An 11,289-nucleotide genomic window follows, 5' to 3' on the forward strand; every position below is an offset into this window, starting at 1 on the left:
AGAAAAACACATCTGCAAGATGACATTACAATTACTTCCCTGAAGAACTCCTCAAAGTCATCAAAAGATCGGTAAGGGACTACAACAAATATTGGCAAGAGCTTGAGCGGTTTATATTACAGGGTAGACCTGGAATTACAAAAAGGACACGGAAGCCATCTGTTGCCCCTGGTCTTGGCCTTGGTGCCCTTGCAAAAGGTTCCTATTGACTTTAAGATTTTCCAATGGAAGTGCCCTTTACAAAATGAAATTGACCTTTCCCGCCCAAAGAAAAAATTCCAGGACTGAAGAGGTCTGTACACTTTTGGTTATGACCGAAAATTATTTGTAATAAAAATTTACGTGGTAAGAAGTACAGCAGCTTTGGGTAGTATAATGCCGCTTTGGTAAAAGATGTCGCTTTTATTCCCCAAAATTGGAATATAAGAAGATTATCGAGTGATAACACATTTCAGATTGTGTATTTCTGCAGTGATTTTTCTTCCTGCGTGGACATCAAAAATGCGAAATTGGCTCAGGTTAATTTTATCGTATACAACTACGTCTTAAAGGATTAAAACATGATTTTTCTTTTCACAGTCATATGACTCGGGAGGGATTTGAACCCACGACCCTTGCCATTCTAGAGCAGTGTTTTACCAACTAGACTACCGAGGTTGCCCGGTAGCCAGAGGCAGTTATAATCCTATATTTGGCTGCGGGTAAAAACAATCGAGCGGTTCGATGGTAGCAATTAAATTTGATGTCACATGTCATGTGTTTAATTTACATTATGTATTTTTTAAACCACTATTAGTAACCTAGAATTTGGAAAAGCACTAGAGTCGATCAGACCTTTGAAATTTGGCCTAGGTTTTAGTAATGACCTACTGAGCATGGAAATTAGCTCAATTGTTTGACTCATTTGTTTGTGTTTTTGTTTTAGATAAACGACTACATCCTTCCATACATGTAAAGCTCCTGTTGGAGGTCATGCCAAAATCATATAAACTACCAAGATTTGAATATGGGACCAAAGGTATGTGACTCTGAGAAGAAAACAAATAAACATTCGTAAATACCTCAGACAGAAGGTAAATGGCTCTGAGAGGAGAACAACAAATGCTGCTTAATCATAGCCCCCCCCCCCCCCGAGACTGAATTATATATCATCTTACTACTGTTGATAGTTATTGACAAACACAAAAACACACTGTTGTCGTCTTTTGTAAAGTTGTTTCTCTTTGTAGGCTGTTCCTCAACAAGCTCCACTTTTTCAAACATGCCTCCACGTTTTTGATAATGATATGTGCAAATAAACATTGCTTTGAAATTTAAATTACATTTGATTAAAGGCAGTGGACACTATTGGTAATTACTCAAAATAATTATTAGCATAAAACCTTTCTTTGTAATGAGTAATGGGGAGAGGTTGATGGTATAAAACATTGTGGGAAACGGCTCCCTCCGAAGTGCCATAGTTTTCGAGAAAGAAGTAATTTTCCACGAATTTGATTTCGAGACCTCAAGTTTAGAACTTGAGGTCTCAAAATTAACCATCTAATAGTACACAACTTTGGGTGTTTTATTCTTTCATTATTTTTTAGCAAGTTTGATGACCAATTGTGCTCAAATTTTCACAGGTTTGTTATTTTATGCATATATGTTGAGATACACCAACTGTGAAGGCTAGTCTTTGACAATTACCAATAGTGTCCACTGCCTTTAACAAAGCAATGAATATAAAACACAAAAGACCCTTGGAAATTGGAAAGGATGGATTTTTATCAGAAAAGTGCATTCAATTATACCTTATGTACCCTCGCCTCTCAAAAATAGCTGTTATGTTACAGTGTGAGGGGAAACTAAAACAATGGAAATACAATCCAAACTGATGTCTAATGTTGATAGAATTCTTGTTAAAATCGAGTGTATAACATCTTAGAAAAATTTCTTCATTCTGTTGTATTGCAAAAGACACTTCTTTTATGATATGTGACGGGTTATATTTTCTCTTTGTTTCCGTTTCTAGGCGTGTTCACTTACTTCGCCCATCTCCAAGACATTGCTTCTGGCAACAGGTTCTTCATTCCTTAAATACATTTTCTCTTTTTCCATTTTTAAGGTGTGGTTGCAACAGTTTCTTCATTTTTCTATGTGTGGTTGCTTACTACTCCGCCCATCTCCAAGACATAGCTCAGTACCCCGACCTCAAGATGAACCTCTTCCACAACTTCAAGGAGATTGGTAATGCCATCATCTTGATGAAGATGATGGAGCAGTGTATTGCCGTTGAGGGGGGCCTGTGATCTTCTCCACGCTTCACCGTTCCAGAACATCATCCCAAAGCCGCATGTCAAATGTAAGAACCTTTCTGTTCCGAGTTGATATTAGTGGTTTGTTTTTCTCTAATTGGTGTTAAGAGAGCATCTCAGAGTGTAAAAGAACATTCCCAGTTCCCATGTATACACCTGGGTTAAGAGAAACATTCATCGTTCAGTGCCTTGCTCAAGAACACAGTTTCCAAATGACCATTAAGTATCTTGCCTGACAAAAGAAAGGCCTTGGAATGTACAAGGTTACATAGTCTGTACTGAAACGTTGGGGGTGGGGGGGGGGGGGTGTTTATACAAGCGTATTTCTTACATCAGCCCTTGTCAGACAAAGAGGGTTGGCTAGTTGGGTGGAGTTTATTGGATATACGCGGAGGGAGCCATTTTATGTACACTAAAGAGTTTGGAGTGTTTATTACCAAATTTAAAGGAGAGTTTATCTCGTCTAACTTTAAAGGGAAGTTACATGTTTGGTAATTGTCAAAGACCAGTCTTCTCACTTGGTGTATCCCATCATAACCATAAAATAACAAGCCTGTGAAAATTTGGGCTCAATTGGTCATTGAAGTTACAAGAAAATGATGAAAGTAAAAACACGCTTGTTGGACAAATTTTTGTACGTGCTTTCAGATGAGAATAAAAGACTTCTAGCTAGTCTTTTATTATTTTAGTGAGAAATTACCTCTTTCTCAAAAACTACGTTACTTCAGAGGGAGTCGTTTCCGACAACGTTTTATACTATCAACAGCTCTCCAATGCACGATACCAAGTAAGTTTTTAAGTTAATATTTGTTTGTTTTGAGTAATTACCAAACGTATACCTTCCCTTTCAGAGTTTCAATTTTAAGCTTATTACAAATAAACTAGTAAGATCTATGACTGCTAAGAACAATAGAAAGAATAGTTCTGTCTAAATTATCTATCTTGTTGCAACCAAACAGCAAATTGCTGATGCCAGAGAGGGTGACATGCTGACGAGGGAGAAACTGTGTTGCGGACTGACCATGTTTGAGATCATCCTACACCGCATCAAGGGATTCTTATCCGACACCATTCTGCAGGGTCCTGAACCAGCAAAGGGTGTCATGATCATCGATGAGTGTTCTGAGTTCCATAGATTGTGGAGTGCCTTCCAGTTTGTCTACTGCATTCCACTCAAGGAGCATAACTTTACATCTGAGTAAGTTAAGATCAAGTTTATAGACCCATCGATATGCGCAAGTGCTGCACCTTCATTGCTGGGGTGTTGGCATCGCAAAGGCCTGAAGTTTCATGGAGCCCATAGCCTATGTTGCCTGGTCTTGGCAATGGGGCACTGTCCTTTGTAAAATGAAAATGGCCTTGCTCTCTCAAAGATGAAATTCCAGGCCTGACCTTAAAGGAAGTGGACACTATTGGTTATTACTCAAAATAGTTATAAGCATAAAACCTTGCTTGGTAACGAGTAATGGGGAGAGGATGGTAGTATAAAACATTCTGAGAAACGGCTCCCTCTGAAGTGAAGTAGTTTTAGAGAAAGAAGTTGTTTTCCGCGAATTTGATTTCGAGACCTCAGATTTTGAATTTGAGGTCTCGAAATCAAGCATCTGAAAGCACACAACTTTGTGTGACAAGGGTGTTTATTCTTTTATTATTATCTCGCAACTTCGACGACCAATTGACTTCAATTTTACACACGTTTGTTATTCTATGCATATGTTGAGATACACCAAGTGAGAAGACTGATACACCAAGTGAAAAGACTGACCATTAGTGTCCAGTGTCTTTAAGGATCTGTTCATAAAAACACAGGAAGTCGTCTGTATGTAAATTAAGTTTCTTTCTCCACGATTCACACAATTTCCCTCACAGAAATTACATGAATAATGTATAACTTCCTTTTTAAACAACTGCAACTAAACAGAACCTGAATACTGCAATCTTGACCAAAAAATACTGCTGATGTAATGGATTTCAAACCCGACCAAGCAGTTTTCAATTATATCACACTTAAACTCATCTAAGCATTGTTTTCAAGATTAATTGATTTCTTTTCTTAGTTGCACTCGATGTGGTCAGTTCTACATTGTTATGTCATGCTGTGCCGTAGTGAAAATTGTGTAAATCGCTGAGCAAGAAACTTAATTCACAAAAGAAGTCATCCCAGCAATGACAGTTCAGCCTGCATTGCTTGCTCATATAATCGTAAACTTCATGACATGTTTTTGTGTAGTATGAATGTGTACAGATCTGTTTTCGAACTAGGTGGTAGCTCTGAAAAGACTTTGGGCTTAAGCACAAAAAGCTAAGCACAAACAAATTATGTTTACCAAAACAAGATTACCAGCCAAAGTACAATCACTTATGTACAATCTGTGACTGATATCCTGTTAAGGTTTGCTAAGCAGACAAATTTTATTTTTTGCTCCAGCAGCTCAACGAAATTGGGCCCAGGTTGTCTTACCATTTCAGCAGCATGCTCTAGCTATTATGCTGGCCAAAATGGCAATATGTTCATTTCAAATAAATGCATTTGATATCATCCTTATGCCTTTGTTGACCTTATGCATTTAACATTATTTGAGTCAGGCGTCCTTGGCTTGACTTGGAAAGACGGTCGCTCATTGGCCTATCCTGTGCACTGGGCCACTGATCGCTGTGTGTCATAAAATGTGGCTTTTTCAACTGCACCGAGTCCTAGTCACTTATAAATAATAATAATAATAATTTGGGGGGCTAATCATCCTCATTCGCAGCTAAGAGCTGAATTGCGAAGAACGCGGCTACAACGTGTTCAAGAAGCAGGCATGCAAGGGCGCCTTTGGCTGCCAGCCACATCAACCCATCCATGACCACGGATCGGAGCACAGCCAAAGATCGAAAATCTTTTGATGTTTTGAGGGAGGAAAACCGGACGGTCTGGATAACCCTCGTGGCACAGCAGAGAACCAACGCACAACTCAACTTACATATGGCCCTGGCCGGGAATCGGACCAGGGTCACCTTGGTGAGAGGCGAGCGCTTTACGAACAAGCCGACCATGCCATTTGCTTTGATGATTTCACATCTCTGATTCTACATTTTGTTCACTCAGGGAGAGCTATGGTGAAGGGCTGAACTGGGCCGGCTGTGCCTTGATCACTCTGCTTGGACAACAGAAACGCTTTGAAGCACTGGATTTCTGCTACCACATCCTACGAGTGCAGAAAGTGGATAGTGTAGATGCAGACATCAATGGCATTGTAAGTTTACTTCAACATTCAGTAACAAACATTGAGCTTGGCCTCAACCAACTTCATATTTACCCAATAGACATTATTAAATAATGACGTTACCATACCTGTCTCACAACATGGCGTGTGGGTGTGCAATAGAAATCAAGCCAGGAACACTGCGTTCTTCTTTGATGTACGTGCTTAGACGCGCATATGGCCTGCCACTTTCATTGCAACAAAGGGGTTATTCGATACGGTCTGTAGTCATTTACATTATACATAAGTATATTCTGTATATTTTATGCCAGTATATTTTGCCATTCAAAAGATGTGTGTGGGCATGTCTACTATTGATAACCGAGGACATTAACAAAAGGGATCCGGGAAGAAGTCACACCAGGGACAGTCCTCGGTAGATTTTGTGTACAAAACCATCGCGACGTCTGAAAAATAAACTGTCGAAACAATTGGGAGAACAAAGTTCTACACCATAAACATGCGTGTGTTTGTGTGTGGGTTTGTATCCACATTCAAACCGGGACCTATAACAAAAGGGACAATGGGTACACGGTTGCTGTCACAAAGAAAAACAATAGAGTCCATGGTTGCTATCACAAAAAGTTGAACAAAGGAGGGACCACTATTGTGTGTGTAAAATATTTGTTGAAGAGGTAGTTGTGTGTGTAAAATATTTGTTGAAGAGGTAGCTTTGTAAAAAGTTGCCTATTTTTGCTCAATCTGTTCTTGTATTCTTTACATTCACTTTCTTTCCTAATTAGAGATTGAAATAATTGTTGATGTAATGAACATGTATTGACTTTATGCTTTGATTTGTTATCTTTCATTTATAAATATAAGTTTCTGAATTGGTCATTTGTCAGCACCACAAATCTGAATTTCTATCTTGAATCCCAGAGGCAGGTGACAAGTCACTTAAAAACTGTTGCAGGTGACTTAATAATTGTTAACCTGTGTCACCCGTTTTAATAAGTCAAGTAAGCCTGGGGGACTTGTGAAATTTACTACTGGACTAGTCGTGCCTCAAGTAGTTGAGATTTTGACACTAGTCGCGACTAATTTTAATTCCCAAGATGCTTGCGGCATATTGTTTGCAATTATAGTAAAATTCTGAAAGGATTGAATGTTTGTGTCATTGATGTCTGATTGTGTTTCGTAAGGATATTTTGTGAGTGACACAATTGGATTACCAAACAGGAAGTCATAACTTTTTTTGTAGTTGTCGTGGCCACATGTTTAACAGAGTAGTTGAAAAAGGGTCGTCGCAACTCGACTAAGCACTCAATAATAAATAATAATAATAATTAAACATAGAAATCACATAGAAGTCAACCATGTCCCTAAGCGCTCTTGAGAAAAACACAACAGAATACAAAGACAAGATGTACTGGGTAACCAACATAATGGATGAATTAAATGTTAAATAAGTGTGTCTTTAAAGCAATCTTAAACTTAATAATGGAGTCAATATTTTTTGTGTGTTCCGGGAGATTGTTCCATAAGGTTGAGGCAGTGTGAACGAAGCTGCGTTCACCATATGATTTGGTCATCACTGGTGGAATAACAAACAACTTTTTTCTTAAAAACATAAAAACATTCGTATGCTAACAACAATATTTTGAATGAAATGCGAGAGTGAATAGGTAGCCAGTGTAAGTATCTTAGAATAACAGACACAGATTCATGTTTCCTAATATGATAAATAATACGAGCTGCAGAGTTCTGCACAACCTGCATCTTTTGCACTTGACGAGCTGAAATCCCAGAAAGAAGGCTATTGCAAAAATCAAGATGACACACGACCAAAAAAGCATGAATCAAGCGTTCAGTAGTGTGTTTATCTATCAGGTTGCGAATTTTCCCAATTTTGTGAAGTGCAAAAGATGCTGATCTGCATTTCTGTGAAACAAAACTGTCCATAGTGAAATTATCATCAATTATTGCACCCAAATTACGACACTTCCTGACAGAATTAACCTGTGTGCCATCTAAATCAATGAATGATATGTGATCTGTGAACGAAAACGGGAAGATATGTGAAGGAATTCAGTCTTGTTGCTATTGAGCTTAAGACCGTTGATTTGAGACCATTCCTTTATTGCTTGAACACAGTCAACCATCTGAGTAATAACATCACGTGCTTCTGAATGTTTAAATGCAATATACAATAGTCTTGACGTCATCACTAGTCGCACTATAGTAGCACTAGTCGCCCAGGCTCAAAGCCATTGTACACTTTCTGAACAGAACAAAAATTAAAAGTTCACAGAATTACAAATAACTTACGGAGTTTACAGAAGGTAATGGTGAAAGACTTCCCTTGAAATATTTTTCCATGAAATGCTTTACTTTTTGAGAAAATATTAAAACAATTGTCAATTCTCGATATCGAGAATAACAGATTTATTTTAAACACATTTCATGACACGGGGAAACGTGCAGAAAAAAGGGTGGGTAATTTTCCCATTATTTTCTCACGACTCCGATGACCGATTGAGCTTGAATTTTCACAGGTTTGTTATTTTTTATATAAGTTGTGATACACGAAGTGTGGGCCGTGGACAATACTGTTTACCGATGTTGTGCGATTGCTTTAAATGCAAGGACCATAACCTCTTATTTGTACAGTATATAATATTTTCCACATCAAAAGTCTATCCCAACCATTCTCTATGTGCCATTGCTGATAAGAAATACTGTCGCCTTTAAATCATGTTCTAACTTTCTTGATGGTTTTTCTTTGATAGCCTATCGGACGTCTCGTAGACCGCATCCGCAAGTACCAGATTCTGAACAACCAAATCTTCTCTGTCCTGAACAAGTACCTGAAGGCAAACGAGAGTGACACCACGCCTGTAGAGAAAATACGTTGCTATCAGCCACCACTTCATCAGTCAGTCATTGATGGAGGAATGTAAAAAACAAAAACAGAAATGATGGAAGACTGAAGAGGCATGGTGGAAGGGCACTAGCAAGGATGTGCAAATGAAGTTTTTCAACATGATGTAAACTGAAAAATAAGGCATCTTTAATAACAGAATGTTTCATAAGACACACACATGCCAATATCTGGCAAATGCCTTGATGTGATGTATTGAAGTTTTGAAGTTAGGACAGTCCCTCTATTTTGTACTCAAAGTTGGGGGAAAACAATCCTCCCAAACCAAGAAGTTCAAGTTCAAAATTGTCTTCAACTCTTGTACCCCTCAACTTAGAGGTTGTACCCAAAGTCCACCAGCAAACTGACAGTCCTATTTGTATACAAGCTGTCTCAAAATAGTTGTTTGTTTTGTATATATAGAGGAAACAACTGATAAGGGGGGTTGCATAAGTAAGAACATTTTGTGTATGCACTTGTATGTTGCTTCTTGCCTGTTTCTTAACATTTTGCAATTTGGTTATCTAAAAGACAGAAAAGTTTTGTAAATGATATAAAAGGAATTGCTATTAATTTGTTGTTAATCAAGCCTGCTTTTAATGATAAACAGTAGGTTCCTTTTATTTATTATTTATTTTTTGTTGGGGGGGGTGTTAACTTAATAACAAGATGGCTAGAAAGGTAAAAATCTTGGGACGGAAGTTTCTTTAAATTCACCTTTTAACATAAATGGAAAGGTAAAAAAGGTATGAATATGTGTAGCATGTCATGTATAGTATTTTTCGAAGAAAAACAAATCATATTCGGCCCCAAGCTGTGCCCAGCCGGCCAGCATTATCAAACACTTTGATATTTCTAGGTTTTGTGTGTGTCTGGCCGGCCGGCTGATCAGGGCCCTGTCATGTTTGTGTGTGTGTAGACCTGCTATGTATTCTCTTAAGACATGTGTATGATGCAGGCCTTGTGAGAACTTGGCTTTACGCTCTGCACTCGCCTATTGTATTAGGGGGGGGGGAAACAGCCCTGTCCTAGCAGGCCTGAAAGCAATTGTTAACTATGATGATCAGTGTTGAGTGTCTGCTACAGATGGACGTATTATTGGGAATCTCACTTCTCAAAGCACTTGTTAGGCAAAAAGCCAAAATCCATAGACCCCTTTACAGATAGGAAAAAACAATGCATTCTGGGATAGGAAGCGATGTTTTGGGATGTTCGTCACGCATACAACGTGCATAGCTTACTCGCAAACTCTCCCAAAATGCATCATAATCACCACTTCCGGCCTATCTGTAAAGGGGTCTATGTAATGTCCTGACTAATTGTTAGTATAGTGAAATTAATTCATCAAGCATATATTTATATTAAAGACACTAGACACTATTGGAAATTGTCAAAGACCAGTCTTCTCACTTAGTGTGTCTCAACAAATGCATAAAATAACAAACCTGTGAAATTATAAGCTCAATCGGTCGTCGAAGCTTTCATTTCTTAATGAAAGAAAAAACACCCCTGTCACACGTAGTTGTGTGCTTTCATCATGTGCTTGATTTGGGGATACCTCAAATTCTAAATCTGAGGTCTCCAAATCAAATTCATGGAAAATTACTTCTTTCTCGAAAACTACTTCACTTCAGAGGGAGCCATTTCTCACAATGTTTCATACTATCGACAGCTACCCATTACTCATCACCAAGAAAGGTTTCATGCTAATAATTTTTTGAGTAATTACTAAGTTTCCACTGCCTGTCATCATATCCATTTGGGCCTGGTTCTCAGTGCCTCACTTTTGTTTATTTAATTTCTTCCACCCATTCCTTTTTCAGTATAGGTTTATTCGGTCGAATTCGGCAAATGAGCAGCAAGTTTCATTTTCATGCGTTCGAATTAAAGCTGTTTTGCCCGCTGTTCAATTTAGCGAACCGTCATTCTTTTTGTTGAAACACGCCTCAAGAAGCGTCTGCGAATTTGAATGCTGCTTTGATGAATTGTTAAATTGAATTAGTATTAGTATTAGTGTTAACTATGATGATCAGTGTTGAGTGTCTGCTACAGATGGAAGAATTAAATCAAATGACGCAACATTAAATTTGACTAATCACAAAACGAAATCGAATGACCCTTTTCAGTAGAATTCGATTTGGTGCGAAATCTGGTTAAATTGGCTGCTCATTTTACCGAAATTGACAGAGAAAACCTTTACTTAAAAAGCGAAATACCTATATGGCCCGTTTACACAAATAGGTTTAATAATACTTGAACATATTGGCAACTTTTGTACACTACAGTAAATAACACCTGTGCAGTAGTTGCCTTTTAAAAGGTTAGAGTTCGGTGAAGGTTTTTACTATTTTTTATTATTAATAACAAACTTTTGTCTAGCATACATGGTATAAAGTAGTATCGCATCAGATTTTGTATTGATATAAGTTTAACCAATTCTGCACGGTACATTTGTAAATACAAATGGCAATGTAAATGTATGGATCTAGAAGTTGACAATAAAGAGAGTGGTTTATAAACTACCAAGCTTCAATGGTTTCAGGCATGGTTCTTCACAAGCAATTTTGATTTTACCCTTACACTGATGTGTGTTAGCACTGAATATGCTGTACTGAAACTTTCCCGAGTTCTGTGAACAAAATTACAGGCTAACCCACACACTTTGCAATTCTAGAGCAGTGTCTTACCTGTAAAAGGTTTTACATATAGTTTGTATAGCTGAACTATTCAAAGCATTGAGGAAAGAAACAAAGCAAGTCATGGGGGTCCGTACTTCTTTGTATGCGACAGTGTTTGTTTGAATCTATTTGTATCTATTGAATTCACAAGCCTCAAACTGTGACACCAGATGATCAGGCAAGGGTTGTACCCCACTAAATAAGGCAAA

At 38.0% G+C, this 11,289-nt stretch overlaps 1 protein-coding gene across 4 annotated transcripts in view; it reads left to right on the top strand.

Moving 5' to 3' along the window:
- The window catches only part of LOC139936618 (cytoplasmic FMR1-interacting protein-like), a 32,612-nt gene extending 21,710 nt beyond the window's left edge, over positions 1–10,902 (top strand). Inside the window, exons 4-9 of one of the 4 annotated variants that reach the window (XM_071931465.1) lie at positions 3–71; positions 926–1,018; positions 2,105–2,341; positions 3,254–3,492; positions 5,386–5,533; positions 8,272–10,902. In XM_071931465.1, the coding sequence (XP_071787566.1) occupies positions 2,333–2,341; positions 3,254–3,492; positions 5,386–5,533; positions 8,272–8,442 (567 nt within the window). In that variant the 5' untranslated portion in view covers positions 3–71; positions 926–1,018; positions 2,105–2,332 and the 3' untranslated portion in view covers positions 8,443–10,902. Of the gene's footprint in view, positions 1–2; positions 72–579; positions 653–925; positions 1,019–1,061; positions 1,074–2,104; positions 2,342–3,253; positions 3,493–5,385; positions 5,534–8,271 lie in introns of those variants that run through there. The other 3 variants (XM_071931466.1, XM_071931467.1, XR_011785984.1) reach the window with 3 other exon arrangements.
- The last annotated feature ends 387 nt before the right edge of the window (positions 10,903–11,289 follow it).

The sequence above is a fragment of the Asterias amurensis genome, chromosome 4 (assembly GCF_032118995.1).
Source record: "Asterias amurensis chromosome 4, ASM3211899v1".
Classification (NCBI taxonomy): Eukaryota; Metazoa; Echinodermata; class Asteroidea; order Forcipulatida; family Asteriidae; genus Asterias; species Asterias amurensis.